Source organism: Drosophila elegans, unplaced genomic scaffold (assembly GCF_018152505.1).
Source record: "Drosophila elegans isolate 14027-0461.03 unplaced genomic scaffold, ASM1815250v1 contig_520, whole genome shotgun sequence".
NCBI classification, from domain to species: domain Eukaryota; kingdom Metazoa; phylum Arthropoda; class Insecta; order Diptera; family Drosophilidae; genus Drosophila; species Drosophila elegans.
In genome coordinates this window covers 500,464-515,757 of record NW_024545903.1, presented here as the reverse complement: position 1 = coordinate 515,757, position 15,294 = coordinate 500,464, and the positions used below count along the sequence as shown (strand labels likewise).

General features: G+C 39.9%; 11 protein-coding genes across 13 annotated transcripts; 5 read left to right on the top strand and 6 right to left on the bottom strand.

Annotated features, from left to right (window-relative positions):
- Window positions 1-125: 125 nt before the first annotated feature.
- On the top strand, window positions 126-849 carry LOC108141804 (NADH dehydrogenase [ubiquinone] 1 beta subcomplex subunit 3). 3 transcript variants are annotated; one of them, XM_017265365.1, is made up of 3 exons: window positions 126-170; window positions 396-536; window positions 597-849. In XM_017265365.1, exons 2-3 carry the CDS (start codon window positions 403-405, stop codon window positions 802-804), a joined length of 342 nt encoding a protein of 113 aa, XP_017120854.1. In that variant the 5' UTR covers window positions 126-170; window positions 396-402; the 3' UTR covers window positions 805-849. The 3 variants fall into 3 exon arrangements, with proteins under 3 accessions (XP_017120854.1, XP_017120855.1, XP_017120856.1); XM_017265366.2 differs by having other exon boundaries at window positions 142-228; XM_017265367.1 differs by lacking the exon at window positions 126-170 and adding an exon at window positions 217-333.
- LOC108141802 (protein Rae1) lies at window positions 838-2,108 on the bottom strand. Its single transcript, XM_017265363.2, has 2 exons — window positions 1,597-2,108; window positions 838-1,544 (listed from the first exon to the last, which is right to left on the bottom strand). The coding sequence occupies exons 1-2, from the start codon at window positions 2,002-2,004 to the stop codon at window positions 912-914; spliced, it is 1,041 nt and encodes a 346-aa protein (XP_017120852.1). The 5' UTR covers window positions 2,005-2,108; the 3' UTR covers window positions 838-911.
- A 1,218-nt stretch (window positions 2,109-3,326) lies between these two features.
- LOC108141803 lies at window positions 3,327-4,597 on the bottom strand. Its single transcript, XM_017265364.2, has one exon. The coding sequence runs from the start codon at window positions 4,253-4,255 to the stop codon at window positions 3,674-3,676; it is 582 nt and encodes a 193-aa protein (XP_017120853.1). The 5' UTR covers window positions 4,256-4,597; the 3' UTR covers window positions 3,327-3,673.
- Window positions 4,598-8,360: 3,763 nt separating this feature from the next.
- LOC108142138 lies at window positions 8,361-9,060 on the top strand. Its single transcript, XM_017265834.1, has 2 exons — window positions 8,361-8,463; window positions 8,516-9,060. The coding sequence occupies exon 2, from the start codon at window positions 8,524-8,526 to the stop codon at window positions 9,013-9,015; it is 492 nt and encodes a 163-aa protein (XP_017121323.1). The 5' UTR covers window positions 8,361-8,463; window positions 8,516-8,523; the 3' UTR covers window positions 9,016-9,060.
- Window positions 9,061-9,107: 47 nt separating this feature from the next.
- On the top strand, window positions 9,108-10,701 carry LOC108142139. Its single transcript, XM_017265835.2, has 2 exons — window positions 9,108-9,217; window positions 9,278-10,701. The coding sequence occupies exon 2, from the start codon at window positions 9,281-9,283 to the stop codon at window positions 9,743-9,745; it is 465 nt and encodes a 154-aa protein (XP_017121324.1). The 5' UTR covers window positions 9,108-9,217; window positions 9,278-9,280; the 3' UTR covers window positions 9,746-10,701.
- A 278-nt stretch (window positions 10,702-10,979) lies between these two features.
- LOC108141635 lies at window positions 10,980-11,618 on the top strand (the record flags this gene model as incomplete). Its single annotated transcript, XM_017265106.2, has 1 exon — window positions 10,980-11,618. A coding segment is annotated over one exon (594 nt), but the record flags the coding sequence as incomplete, so codon positions are not given.
- Window positions 11,619-11,848: 230 nt separating this feature from the next.
- LOC108142004 lies at window positions 11,849-12,747 on the top strand. Its single transcript, XM_017265671.2, has one exon. It carries the CDS (start codon window positions 12,019-12,021, stop codon window positions 12,652-12,654), a length of 636 nt encoding a protein of 211 aa, XP_017121160.1. The 5' UTR covers window positions 11,849-12,018; the 3' UTR covers window positions 12,655-12,747.
- Window positions 12,703-14,166, bottom strand: LOC108142003 (GPI mannosyltransferase 1). The gene has a single exon (XM_017265670.2). It carries the CDS (start codon window positions 14,164-14,166, stop codon window positions 12,766-12,768), a length of 1,401 nt encoding a protein of 466 aa, XP_017121159.2. The 3' UTR covers window positions 12,703-12,765.
- LOC108142007 lies at window positions 14,158-14,387 on the bottom strand. The gene has a single exon (XM_017265674.2). The coding sequence runs from the start codon at window positions 14,385-14,387 to the stop codon at window positions 14,190-14,192; it is 198 nt and encodes a 65-aa protein (XP_017121163.1). The 3' UTR covers window positions 14,158-14,189.
- A 21-nt stretch (window positions 14,388-14,408) lies between these two features.
- Window positions 14,409-14,663, bottom strand: LOC108142005. Its single transcript, XM_017265672.2, has one exon. The coding sequence runs from the start codon at window positions 14,661-14,663 to the stop codon at window positions 14,409-14,411; it is 255 nt and encodes an 84-aa protein (XP_017121161.1).
- On the bottom strand, window positions 14,557-15,129 carry LOC108142006 (cx9C motif-containing protein 4). The gene is made up of 3 exons (XM_017265673.2): window positions 14,948-15,129; window positions 14,731-14,887; window positions 14,557-14,672 (listed from the first exon to the last, which is right to left on the bottom strand). Exons 1-3 carry the CDS (start codon window positions 15,009-15,011, stop codon window positions 14,663-14,665), a joined length of 231 nt encoding a protein of 76 aa, XP_017121162.1. The 5' UTR covers window positions 15,012-15,129; the 3' UTR covers window positions 14,557-14,662.
- Between the last annotated feature and the right edge of the window lie 165 nt (window positions 15,130-15,294).

Below are 15,294 nucleotides of genomic sequence, written 5' to 3'. Positions count from 1 at the left end.
CTTTAATGAATAAATATATATATGAAATCTATTCAAGTTTTTTATTTTTTAAAAAGTGCTAAAGGCGCGAAAAGTTCCCCGCACTTGTGGTGTTTTTTAGTCCCTACCTGCGATGTATCGATAAATCAGCTGTTCAAGTCTATCGTCGTTTGTTCATCTCTAAGGCAACTGTGCGTATTTTTATATTTTATTCTGTCTGGTGATATTTGCTTAAATAGGGATATTTAGGTGTGATAAACAAATTGTAATAGCATTTAAACTGGGTGTGCAAACCCATTAAGTTTCCTTTAAATCAAGTAGGCCTCATAGCTTGTCAAACGTAAACATTCTTATGTAATTGTTCAGGGCTAGGTTAAACTTGCGCCTGGAGGATACTGACATTTCTTGAATTCCAGTGCTGCAATGGGCGGACACGGACATCACGGAGAACCCTACACGGTGCCCCACGCATCGGCCTACAAGGTGGAGAATGTGCCTCAGCTGTTGGAGGTGAAGGAGGCGCTGGCCCGGCAGGGATTGAAGGATCCATGGCTAAGGTGAGCTCTTGGAGGGGAACTTGAACTACCCTTTTGATATCACTGATTGGACTCTTACAGGAACGAAGCCTGGCGCTACGAACCCAAGGGCTTCGGCACCCACAGATCCCGTCTGAACACCTTCCTCTTCCGCGGTCTCGGCGTGGGATTCTGTGCCTTCCTGGCCACCGTTGCCGTGGAGTACGGTTTGGGCATTGGCAAGGGCCAGGGTGGTCATGGACATGGTCACGGCGACGAGGAACACGGCGATAAGTCGGGTCACCATTAGCTAAATTGAATATGCCGAATAAACCCTCTGTTCTCTCGCTCCGAATCTGTTTATTCGCAATACATATACGTGTAGGGGTTTTCACTAAAACTAAAGTAATCCTCTGATCAGTTGATGCGCGGCTTTAGCTCGTCGTAGCACGATCGCAGGAAGATCTGGGGCTTCTTGGCCGGGTTGAAGTACTCGTGGCCCTTGGACCAGTCGTAGCCCACGGCGTAGGCAAAGATCTGCCCGTTGGCATTGAATCCGCACTTGGTGATGGACTGGTCCATGGCCTCGCTGGATTTGAGCTTGGTGCGGGCGTCCTTGTCCCAGAAACTGAAGGTGCCATCGGAGCCGACGGTGACCAGGGTGCCGTGCATCGGATGGAATGCTATGTCGTTGACGGCATAAATGTCCTGGAAGCCCGAGGTGCCCGTGGAGCGGTGGCACTTGAAGGTGAAGTTGTCTTTGGGACTCGCCGGATTAACGTACTGTATGGCCACGCGGCCCTCAATGCTGCCCAAAGCGTAGCCGGTGGGTTCCTTCTTCTTGTCCTTGAAGATGGAAATGGCACGGTGCTGGTACTTCAGCGGACTCTCCTGCCGCTTGTACTCCGTGGGACTGTTCTGCAGCGAGTATATGATGAGCCCGCGATTGGCAGTGCCCACCACGGCCATGGGGTAGTCCACATCGGCGCAGTAGCAGCGCTCGGGCAGGTTGATGGCCATCATGGGATTGGGCGAACGCGTGTCCCAGAACTAAAGGAGATTAAAACATGAACGAGGTGGTCATCTCACAAGACTTGGTTACCTTTAGGGTTTTGTCCCAGGAGCCGGTCATCAAGCACGTGTATGTGGGACCCTTGACCATGTGGCACGTCTTCACAGGACCATCGTGGGCCGCAACCTGCATCACCTGGTCGGAGGCCAGATCCCAGAGCTTCACCTGCTTGTCGCAGGAGGCCACGAACACCTTGCTGCCGTCGTCCGACCAGCAAACGTCCAGTACCGGTCCGCCCATGGTCTTGATCGACTTGGGCACGGTGACCCCGTTCTGCTCCACTTCCCAGCAGCGGACGCTGCTGTCCCAGCTTCCGGCTATCAGGAAGTTCTTCTGCACCGTGCTCGGGCTGAACTCCAGCGCCGACACGGAGTCGTCCGGCGGCGAGGCCACCTCGAAGTCGTTCATCCGGTTTGTCGATTGTGTGGCGCCAAACATTATCTTCTGCTTCAGATGTCGCAAAATGTTTGTGTTTATATTTTTTTGCCGACGAAGAGCGCTACGGAAAGTGTGACCAGGCAATCCAAAGTGACCGCGTTGTGCGTTCCGATTGATCTAGTATTTTCCTATTTAATGATATATCGATATTCCTCAGGAGAGCAGTATTTGCGGGTCAAAAGGCGGGAAATCAAATTGCTTTCCAATTGAAAATTTTAAAATTATTTAAAACTCATACTCCCTTTTTAAGTCAACTTTTTTAGCTCGAAGTTTGTTTAAGCCTTGCATACTTTGTTGTTAATATAAATAGACACTTCTTAAGGAATACGGATTATGAAATACAGATTAACCTTAGAGAATCACTTTGGTGTTCTTTTTCTTTTTCTTTTTTTCTCTTATGTTGGTTCGGATTGACTTATTTAGTAATTTCTTCATCGGAATGAATTAAAATAAACTTTACAAACCAAATGTTGCTCTATCCCATATTGTTAAAAATTTTCGAAAACATAAATAAGTTTGCCTATTAAAAAAGTTTAAAATGTACATGCCCTTAAACATTATTTTAAACCTGCTAATGTGTAAAATTAAAAATTTTATTTTTTTTTGTTTAGGTATAAAAACATATATGATTAGGAATATACTTTTAAAAGCTTTATAATTATATCACTAAATGCTTTCCGAATTTGTATTAGTAAGGATTTTACAAAAGTTATGTTTTTAATCAGGAAGTCAAAACCAAATTACATCCTTTATTTAGCCAGAGATAAAAAAAGGTCATGCACCCTTACGTAGCATCTCACGACATTCTTTTTAATAACCGGTAAGAGCGAGTGCAAAGGTCGCCTACGTATTTTGGTAATAAATTGTTGCTTTGTGTGCCACTGTCAACTCGAAAAAAACCCCCCGAGAATTGATATTCGGCGCTCGAAAGTCCGTCACCAAGGGCACCTATAGAAAATCGAAATGTATTTAATTAACTATATCAATATATAGTGCCACATGTGTCTGATGTTTTTTCTTTCGGCGACAATGAAAATAGGTCAATGCTTCAAGCTCCCAGTGCATCAGCATCGCGATGATTAAGAGCCGATTCTTAGAAGTTGTGAATGGTACGACTACGACCCGACCGCAAAACATGGAGTGCTGCACGGTTTATGCTGAAGAAAAAATGTTCGGAATTTACTCATTAACTGGGTAGTTCACCAAGCTCCAGTGAAAATGTGAAGTACGCTCAGAGCAGGGGGTTTTTTGTCCTTAGTCCCAGAGCAACAATTAGAAAGCAAAACACTTCAAATGATTTGAGTTCATTGTTATTTTAAGTATATATTTTCATTTTCTTTTTTAATCATATCATTCATTCTCGGAATGAATTTGAAGCTTTGTTCACTGTGCGTTGTATTACGGCTAAGCATACACATACATATATACATATATACATATATAGTCCCTAATCAGTGTGTGATTTTTATGATTATTAATGGATATTCTAGACCAACGACGTGGCGTTTAATACTTTACAATGCTGAATGGTTATGGTGTAAATATTTGTAGCAGTCGGAAGTCTCAGATAAGACTAAATGACATTAGGAACCGTTGAGTTCGGCGGCAAGAGTTGCAGTACATTAATCTTAATCTTTGGCCTAAGATGACTAGAGAGAGCGCTCCTTGTTCAAATGCTCACGTTTATGGCATTATTGATCACAATATTCCCAGCTCCATGTCGGATTGTGAAACTGCTGTCGATCTCGACGCCACCGGATTGACTTGGGATGGAATCCGTTGACTTGGTGCTTTTAGATCGAGTGCTGGGCTTTTTCTTGGACCCACCGTTAAGATCCAGTGACTTGACCACCTTGAGCAAGCCATTGCAGCCCGTGTAGTCCACCACTTGCTGCGTGGAATTGCTGCCCAGGTAGATCTTTCCATCATTGCCCGTGTACTTGAGCGATCCACTATTGGTTTGGATCTTCAGTCTGGTGGCATTGCCAATTACTTGCAGGCTGCCCGAGTTATTGACAATCCGTATCCGGTTGCCATTGCCGATGATCCGCAGATCCCGCGAGTTGTTCTCGATGCGGTACTCCTTGCAGTTGCCCACCAGATCCTTGCTGGCGAATATGGTCGTTTCCGGGGGCGTGGCACTCCTCTTGGTCTTGTTGGGGGGTTTACCCTGCTCTTTGTGGCATGTGGAGCACTCGTCATCGTCATACGAATCGCTCGCCGAATCGGTCTCAATCACCCGAACGCCCATTTTCGTGTGAATTACCTCAGAGTTTGTTTCTTTCCGCTGCTAATCACTAGCAAAAATCACCGCCACTCAGTTTCGGTGGGCAGTTAGCTCATTCTCCAAGACTTTCGCTGTCTCCGGGGGAACACTCCGAATGGTGAGCAATGTCTAAGGTCAAATATATCCAATATCCAATTGTGTGAGTTTATGACTGCCAACGATTAAGTTGATAATGCTGGGTTGATCGTCTGCTTCCGTCAGGGGAATTCCCTCCGATTTCGTTGCTTTTGTTATGAGTTAACGATTTTGGGACCGCTTTCGCTGTGTTCTCTGAACGCTGGCACTTTGGCTATTGAACGATAATGCCGCTCGTCAGCCGCTTTTATACCAGGCGGAGAGTCTAGCAGCGGGGCTTTTTTATTTCGCCCGAGGGCCGCCACGAAAATCACCTTGTAGGCATGAGAGTACCGAATTTTGAGGCACTCTGCCACCTGGGAAGACCTTTGATAAGGTCGCCAAATTTATTCGGCATGATTAATATGCACCTGTTGGGGCCCTGACTATCTGTTTCAGTTAGTAAGGCTTATTCATAGGTCCCTTAGCTCTCAGACAGAACGCCCATTTCCTACAATGAAAAGAATTGATAAGAGTGTACTAACGGGCATTAACAATAAGAGCGATTTAAAAATGTTTTTAATGTATAAAATCATTTAATTTTCTTTCGGTTAAATAATATAATATAATATGAATAAATACTCTGGCTAAATTGGCCTTTTTCAGTACAAATTAAATTCAAGATATGAAATATAGAAATTAGTATTTAAAAAAAATCATTTTAACATAAACATTATATTATTAAGAACGAATTTTACACTGAACAGTTTTCCTTGCCACCATAATTTCAAATAATAATAATTTAAAAATGTTTATAAATAATTGCTATGTATTTTAAACTTAAATAAAAAAATAAAAATAAAATAAAATTAAAGTAAAATAAAACAATATATAATTTGTTGATGTTTCATTTTTTTAAATTAAAAACTTTTCCCTGTGTAGACAGTTATCAGTCCATGAAGTACAACCAAATTTTAATGGGGTTTTTTGCCAACACCCCTTATCATTGTTAAGTCCCTTGATATTGACTGGCTGATTTCGTTATGGGGTTGTAAAATGTGGTGCCAAAACGCCACATAATTAGAATACCTCAAAAACAAAGGGGTAATAACCCTCCTTATGTGCACCACCCGTAGATAAGACGATAAAGATTTCCGCTCTAGAAAACTCCCATCAACATACTTGATACTTGATAAATATTTACCCGGTAACCAAGTGGGATATTTCAAGTCAGTCGTTTCCTAGTCGAGTCCCGAGTTTGTTGACAAACAAAAAAACTCGCACCTGCAATTTGCACATCTGATTTTATTAGCAATTGATTTACTACACATATGTACGCTGCGAAAGCTTCCGATTTCGAATCGTCTTTCGCTTGATCTTTGTATTATATACATATGATCGTTTCAAGTTCAACTTGGGTTCCGTTTTCAGTCGATTGGCGAGCTCGGTGGCGATCAGAACCTGGAAATACGAAACATATGTATCTCGATCGCCATTTGGATAAACACGCTTTAATGTAAACAGTTGGGCCAATGTTTGTTCGTGCGGGGAAAGCACCGGGTATATACATACCATAGCAACAAATGAAAGAGGTGCACTGAAGTCAATTGCGTAAACTGTTTTTCTTTTTTTTGAATTTGATTTTCAAGGTACATTTTTGTTGACTAATCAATTATCTCTTTCGGAACATTATAAAATGATTTATTTGCTAGATCGCAATTTTAGGGCAGTAAACGGGGACTTTTCTGCAGTTATCTCAATCGTACTTGACACATACCAAAATCGAAATAAAAAAAACATCTATATATAAAGCCTTATTAAGTACAAATCGGTAGTAGTTATATCAGCTAAATCGCGTATAGTACCAGATATGCCTCGGCGCAATTACAGCACACACTTCACACATACAATCGCAATGGAGAAATTGGGCGAGCGCTAAAAAACCCCCTCAGCCCATCATCATCATCATCACCGTTTGCACCTGCATCTACTAGCTATTAGCTACTATCTAGCACGCGTCCAATACCGGTACTAATGCCCCTTCGACGAAAAAATCACCGATGCCAAGTCGTTTTATCTGTTATTTAGATCACCATGAAAGGTTCAAGTTCTGAAACGAAATAAATGAACTTTTATTATACCTGTTCTGACAGACACTTGATAATGTTTGAACGGTTTTAGGGGGCTTTTGGCTAAGATAAACGTATAACGACCTCTTACCAGGCGGGCAAGATCCCAGAATACATCGTGAGAGAGTTATTTTGAACCTATCAAAAGATTGCAGTCTTATTTATGGCTACATAAACAAACAACAATTTAATCATCCGTTATAATGAAATAGGACAAAATTAGATTTTTCGTTATCTCTTATTTTCAGGTAGAAATGTTTTTAAGTTTTATATTGGTTTTATTTACTACTTGTAATATATTAAATAAAAATTATATTTTAGTCATGTTAAAAATATAAATATATCTTTTGTTTCCAAAATAAGCAAAAATAATGTGTTTTAGATTCGTATCCGTTCCCGAGGTTTTTCCTTTATTTAAAACAAGAAAGAAAGCAAACTTCGGCAAGCCGAAGTTCATATACCCTTGCAGCTATTGCAAGAATTAAACATTTTTGAAAACATTAAAATTATGATTTACTTTCGTATATGTTTAAAAACATTGAAGCTATGATGATTTGCAGCTCAATTATTTGATAGTTATTTTATATATTTTTATTATTTCTGAGGGAGCTATATGATATAGACGTCCGATTTTGATAAAATTTAAACCATAATTCTGAAATATTTAACCATTGCTATATGTCGAAGAACTACACAAAAAATTAAAAAACAGAAAAGTTATAATTTTTTTCATTTATTTTTCCGATTGTTCCTATGAAAGCTATATGATATAGTCGTCCGACTTTGATGAAATTTAAACCGTAAATCGGAAATATTTAACCATTACTAAATGTCGAAGAACTAAACAAAAAAATAAAAAACAGAAAAGTTATAATTTTTTTTCATTTATTTTTCCAATTGTTCCTATGGGAGCTATATTATATAGTCGTCCGACTTTGATGAAATTTAAACTGTAAATCGGAAATATGTAACTATTACTAAATGTCGAAGAACTAAACAAAAAATTGAAAAACAGCAAAGTTATAATTTTTTTCATTTATTTTTCCGATTGTTCCTATGGGAGCTATATGCTATAGTCGTCCGATTTTGATGAAATTTAAACCGTAAATCGGAAATGTTTAACCATTACTAAATGTCGAAGAACTAAACAAAAAATTAAAAAACAGCAAAGTTATAATTTTTTTCATTTATTTTTCCAATTGTTCCTATGGGAGCTATATGCTATAGTCGTCCGATCCGGCTCGTTCCGACTTATATACTACCTGCAATAGAAAGACAACTTTTGGGAAAGTTTCATGCAGATAGCTTTAAAACTGAGAGACTAGTTTGCATATAAACGGACGGACAGACGGACAGACGGACAGACTGACAGACGGACAGACGGACGGACAGACGGACAGACGGACATGGCTAGATCGACTCGCCTAGTGATGCTGATCAAGAATATATATACTTTATAGGGTCGGAGATGTCTCCTTCACTGCGTTGCAAACTTCTGACTGAAATTATAATACCCTCTGCAAGGGTATAAATATATCCAACAAAAAAAAAAATTGACTTCAGTAAAACAAACATTTTTTTTATGTCAATTACTAGATGTTTTTAAATTTCCGTCTTCAGAACAAGAATTGATATGAATATGATTAACAATATATAAAAAGTAGTAATATCTAGAAAGAACAATATTATTTGCGTAAATAAGATGCAAAAACATCTGTGGCTGTAAAAAGCTCAATCTAACTATCTGCTAAATAGTATTCACAAGATACATGTGTGAAATACGTTCCTTCCTAATATTTAAATTAGTTGTGAGCTTTTAAAACATATGTTATTTACCATTCACAACAGGATGTAAACAAAAACTACCATCACTAATATTGTGCTTTTAAAGAAAGCTTTCCTTTAGAAATAAAATAACAGCATGCAATAAACAATAACATTAATAAAATAACTTGAAAACAAAATCAGTCCTTATTAACATTGAACCACGTAAGTTGAATTACATTATTTGTAAACGTTTACAAAAAATAATATTTTTCAGAATAAACAATGACTTCAACATCAAACGTTTTAGCTATTGGAACGGAGGAGACCATCGACAACTTCGACATACCATCCGAATTTGAGAAACGAATATATATCCTAGAGACCCGAAAAGCTAATTTTCAAAAATATTTTGATGAACACTTACAGAAAATTTTACTAAACGGAGGTAAACCACTGAAAAGTGAACCTGATGATACTGCTGTCAAAAGATTTTCAGCATGTGAAATTAAGAAAAATGGTTACAAATATGAGTTTGGATCGAAATTTAAAGAGAACGGATGGTTAATAGATGGACCTTCATTTGAGCCCAAAGGCGTACTTAGACGAGTCAAGAATCGAATAAGCAAGGACCATTGGATTAATGATAATGTGGCTAAATATAGCAAGGATTCCAGAGGCTTTATACAAACAACAGTTAGTAATGCATTGGCTGAGGAACAAATTGAAATATACCAATATTTATGTTATCTTAAAGATAGTTTCAGCAATAAGTAAAAGGTTCATGCAATATTCTAAAATAAAATAATTATGTCCACCCTATTTTGAAAAATGGAAATAACCATTCACAGGTGGTTGTAAACAATAGAAGTACCATCACTAATGTGAGCTTTCATTGTTGGGGTTAATTTCATTAGTAAACAAATAAAAGAACTGCGCCCATACGAAAATCATTACATTTTATAGGGAGACCCAACTGGTAAGCTGAACAAGAACCATTCTTAAATGTTCTACTTACTAAGCTTTTTTTATAATACAGAACATGACGTCGAAATCGAATGTTTTAACCATTGGAAATGACAGTTGCGAATATTCAGACAAATTGCCAAAAACAAATAACCCTAAAGCGTATTTAGAATTTGACTTTGAGAAACGAATGCAGAAGTTACTTCTCGGAGGTGATAAACCACGAAAATTGGATGAAACAGCAGTGGAAAGATTTGCAGCCACTGAAATAATGAAAAATGGCAAACTGTATTCCGAATTCGGACCTGATAATTTTGAAAATAACACAGTAATAAGTGCTGTTGTGTTTGATCCCAAAGGCATGCTATTGCGTGTACAAAATCAAATCAATAAAGAGCACTGGGTTAAAGAAAATGTAATACAGTATCAAAAAAGCTCTATGATAGACGTAAGGCAAATTGTGTCCGATGTCTCACAAGAGGAAGATATTGAAATCTATCAATATTTGCGATACCTCAACCAAAATTTCTGTAAAAAGTGATTTAGATTTTTTAAAATAAAATTCTTTTTTTTAAGATTATTTCTGTTTTATTTAAAGCTTGTAATTTTTATGCAATAAGCAGTTACAAAGTCCCAATACATTTTGGTAAGTATTTTATATTAGAGCCTCTATCTTTGTTTATTAACCAATTTCATGTAATATATGTAAACAAAAAAGTCCATCGCTAATCTTAAGCTTTTTGATTTAAACTTTCAGTTGTGAAATCGATTAATTCTTCTTAAGTTACAAATTAAAATTTTTTTACAATTTAGTGGCTCAGCAGATATTCATAAGAACAGTGGCTTAAAATGGCAAATAAAACACACACAAATAAAAGTGCTAGAAATGATTCTTTGGAGTTGTCCACTAAAAGCAAGCCAAGTCGAGGAACTCCAAGGATAAAGAATAAAATAAACGCGAATAATTTTCCAGAAATTCTGAGTAAAACAATGCTTAAAAGCAATATTGTTCCTGCTCCACCGAAGGACGATATTTGGATTTACACACAACTTCTATGTTTTCTGTACCTTGAAAAACCCGCCACTCGGAAGAGAGTTTATCACATGTTCCTGTCGACCACAAAGGATTTGGAAAATGACTGCGATAGAGTGAAAAAATTATACAAAAATAGAAAGGACATCAAAATAGTAAATCAATTAACCGAATACGTTCTTTGTGCGAAAACCGCCTATCTTAGAGTTCGGAAAATGTTTTCCAATGCTACTTGGAACAAGCAGGGCAATGTTTTCGAAACTGAGATGATTCCGGGCACTGATATCTGGGAGATTTCAAAAAAGCTGTTTGCATTTCACTCCAAAGATGATGAAAAACTCTTTAATTACATAAAGTTTCTGAGCGTTACGAAGAGTTAAACATAACTTTACATTACCGTATTAATTGTAAAATTATACAAATGTACATTTCATAAAATAAAGTAAACCATTTTGTAATATCAAGTTACCGATCTTCTATAAGGTTCACCCCAAATCGAAACAGGTGTTATTGTAAGTAACCATTCACATACAGAGGTCAACAATTAGAGATGACTAATTTTGAGCTTTTGATTTTTGCTGCATGTGAAATTATTTCTAATAAATAAAACGCTGGGTACATTTACTATTTAGTATTCTCGTAGACATTTGAAAAGAAAGAACAATCTTTATAAAGGAAAGATTTCCCAAAATGGAAATTAAAGCTCAACACAATAATAGTTCCCCGAGTAGTAATTTAAAACCATGTGAAGCCATCAGTGATTAATATTTCAGGAAAGGTGGAACCAAAACGAAACACTCCCCGCAATAAGTGTAAAAAGCAACCAGCTAAAGTTCCCCCTTCAACTGCCACTGTTCCTGAGCCTCCAAAAATCAACCCGAAATCATTTCCAGTGATCATAGGAAGGGTCCTGCTAAAAACCAATGACCCACCTGCAACTGTGCCGAAAATAAATTTAGCTGACTTTGAGCAGAATCTTTGCTTATTATCCCTAGAAAAGTCAGCTTCCAGAAAACGAGTTTACCACATGTTCATATCCAATGAAAAGGAAATGGAAAATGACTGGCTAAAAGTGCGAAAAATGTACGAGAATAGAAAAGACATCAAGATTGTGGACCAGATGATATTATACACCCTCTGTGCGCGATCATTGTATCACAGAGTCCAAAATAAATTAACCGATGTCAAGTGGAACAAGCAGCGCAATATTTTCGAGACTGAAAAGATCGGAGAAAAGGATATTTGGGAACTTTCTCAAAAATTATATGAGTTAGAAAACGAGGAAAGGGCAAAGCTATTCAATTATGCAAAGTTTCTTAGCTCCACGAATAGCTGAATAGCAATACTCCTTTTAGTTTTAAATACTATATCTTTAAAAAATAAGAAAAAAAACAGTTTGGTAAAAAAACTTTTTATAAAATTAAATTTTTTCACTTTATGTATTTTTAGAATCATTTAATTAATATAAACTTGTACCAATAAAATATTTGATAAATTTAAAAAATAAATGAATAGAATAAAATTTAATTTCTTTTCAATTTTATTTTGTAAAGGTTCACCCTAATCGGCAACCATATGATTGTCATTCCCCTGAAAATATAAACAAACACCACCACTAATTCTGTGCTTTCCCTGTGAACTTTTTGTTGTGAAATAATCTACAGCTATTTCGATAGGCCACCAAACAATCCATCCATTTAAGCGTTTGCTTGCGGTCATCTCATTTCAGTATTAAAGAAGGCATTAACAAATATACATACATTAACAAAAAAATTCAAATCATGGAAGCTGAAGCTCAAGAAAATAGTAATACTTCTTTGCCAGTTAGGAGTTTGAAAACTGAGTCATCAGCAGAATTACCAGTTCTTAATATATCCGGATGGGTAAAGCCAGATAGGAATACTCCCCGTATCAGGGGTAAAAAAAAGAAAACTCCTACGATTCCAGTGGAGCCCAAAGTCAATCCGACTACATTTCCAGTGATCCTAAGCAGGATTCTACTTAAAAGCAATGTTCCACCTGCAGCTGATCCGAAAATAAATCTAGCAGATTTCGCGCAGTACCTTTGTTTTCTCTGCTTGGAAAAACCGGACACTCGAAAGCGAGTGTATCACATGTTCATAACAACGGAAAAGGATATCGGAAAGGACTACGATCATACGAGGAGACTTTACGAGAATCGAAAGGAGTACAAGTATGTGAACAACATTAGCGTTCAAACAGTCTGTGCGTGTTCACTGTACCGCCGAGTTCAGAAAAAGTTCACCGATGTGAAGTGGAACAAGCTGGGAAATGTTTTTGAGACTGACATGATCGGACATAGAGATGTCTGGGGCATTTCTGACCGAGTTTATGCGCTTCGCATCGAGGAACATGAAAGGCTGTTCAATTACATCAAGTTCATAAACTCATCATGAGCTAAATACAAACGTTTGATTTTAATATTCCATAAGTGTAAATTGTGATATTGTTTTCTTTTGTATTAAATCGCTTCTATGCACATACTTGAAGTATAGTGGTTTCTTTGATTAGAGTAACTTTCTGTAGCTTATCTTAAATTGGGTGAACCCATAGTGAGTCAACAACTGCTCCAATATGTAGCCATTGGTGGCGAAGAACACGGCACCCTGCAGTCCAATCCAGTAAAAGGTGTTCCACGTCCGGAACTCCAGCAAATAGGCGGGCAGTAGCCACAGCGCCTGGGCGAGCAGCCAGAGGAACAGCAGATTGAAGCACCTTCGCCACGACAGCAGCTTAAAGTTGTTCAAACAGAGCGGAAGGAGGGCCAAGTACCAGATAAAGTACTGCGATGTTACCACCGAGTTATACGTGACGATGACGAAGGCCACCGCAAAGATGCAGAATGGTAGAGTCTGCCGGAACTGACCAAAGCTCAGACTCAAGTAGAGGATAAGCAGGAACTGTGGAGCCAGCACCAGGAGCTTCAGGATCACCGACGGTTCCGGCACGCTCGTTGCACTGCCCAGGTATTGCAGAAGGAACTGCAGCGAAAAGTTGTGACGCGGGTCCTTGCGCACGAAGTGGTACAGGTAGGCCTCGTATATGTACTCCCAGCCGTACATGGAGTAGAAGGTCCAGGTGAAGGCCACCAGGCTGACAAGCGTTCCGATCACCAGGCACCATTGTTGCCTGTTGGGCCGCAGGATTTGACACAGGAAATCGAGGGGAGTTTGTGTGAGGCGCGTCGATAGCGACAGATAGTAAGCCAAACTAAACAGCAGCGGATACAGTCGTAGGTGGATAACCAGCCCGTGAGCTAAGCCTGCGCCAAATATAAGCCAGTGGCTCCGGACCTCGTTGTGCTCCGACTTCAACAGCAAATAGATGGTGAGGATCACAAAGAAGCTCGAGAAGCAGTCGCCACTGCCGCGTGTTGATATGACAGCCGTCAGCGGATTGTAGAGCCAGAAGCAAGCGGATGCGCGGGCCAAGTTCTCCGGATGACTTCTGGCGTCCAGGGCATCCAACGATTGGTTCGACTCTCGTGGCCTATTGAACTTGCTGAGCAGGTGCTGCACGGTCTTCTGGTACTGACTCTTGATCTCCATGTGCACCAGGCGGTAAATGAGCGTGGCGATGAGCAGATCAAAGGTGGCATACAAAAGCTTTCCCCACGCCGGATGCAGCAGAATGTTGAGGGTCTGCAGGTAGGCCATAATCGGGCTGTATCGGTAAGTGTGCCTGGCGAAGGGTGAGCCGCCCGCCAGCACCTGTCGTGCTCCATCCGTGACCACCTTGTAGTCTATATCTGTGTAGGGCACGGCGGACTGACTGTCGTGTATTTGTCCGTAGCATATTAAGGCGAGCCGCAGCAAGGCCGAGATTAGCATGTGGGTACGAATACTGGTCTGAAGGAGGCGGCCACCCAGTCGCTGCCATCCCACAGTCGTAACCTTTGATTGCGACATTTTGGTTTATTGTTCTCGATTGTCTACAGCTTGGTCTTCATCTCCAAGGCGCTCTTGCGGATGCAGTTGAGGAACTCCTTGAACTCGGCGTCGCAGATCTTGTGCTGCACGTTCAGATCCCGCGACACGCACACCGCGTACGCCGTGGCCTTGTCCGCGCACTTGGTCAGCAGGACCGGATAGTTGCGGAGTCGTTGGTTGGCCTTGCGCACCGATTCCATGCCTCAGTCTCAGTTTCAGCCTCAGCGCTTGTGCGGCGGCACCTTGACCTCCAGCGGCGGCAGGGGATCGGCGATGAAGCAATCGTACAGTGGCTTCGAGAAGAAGATCAGCAGCGAACCGGTGAGAAAGGAGATCTGGAAGAGACGTGGATTCCGTTGGATCCACGAGCGCTTGGGCAGCACAGCGGTTCGCCTGCGCTGGGTCGCCTGTTGCTGCTCCTTTTTGTCTAGCAAGTCTTGGATATCCTTTGGTGGTTTATACTGCGGTATGGTCATTATTTGTTTCTGTAAATTATGGCGATATTGGAGTATCAGAGGGCACATAAATCTTGGCATGACTCACGACTTGCCGGTTGGGTTCTTGCCCCTGGATGCTTCTGGCAGGTAGACCTTTTCCAGATCGATTCCACTGCAGCAAAGCGATTCTTTATGCCACTTCAGACAACACTGGCGCATATCCTCCAGGACATTTAGGCATTTATCCTCCTGGTAGTTATTATCTGTGAAGAGTGCCGCCAGCTTACATAACAATCGAAAAAGGAGTCAATGAAGGCGCTTACCCTTTAGACAGGCTTGTATGCGGCAGGCGTTAGCTTTGCAAGGATCCTTGCGCGTGTTAGACATGTAATCCTGCGCTTATTTCCAGAGATATTAAATCCCGATTGCAATAAGTGAAAAATACAGGCTGCTGAGTGTGCTGCTTCTTCTTTGCGGCTCTAGGCATTCACAGTGCACTGGAATAAGGTTGCCAGATCGCTCCACGACAAGCAGTGTAAGCAGTGCAGGCAGTATACTTAATAAAGAAAGGCAAAATAGAAAACCATTGAGTAAATAATAATAAAGAGTATAATCATTGTTTTTATTTCTGAGAAATTTTTGTTGTTTTTAAAAATATATATGTTCTATT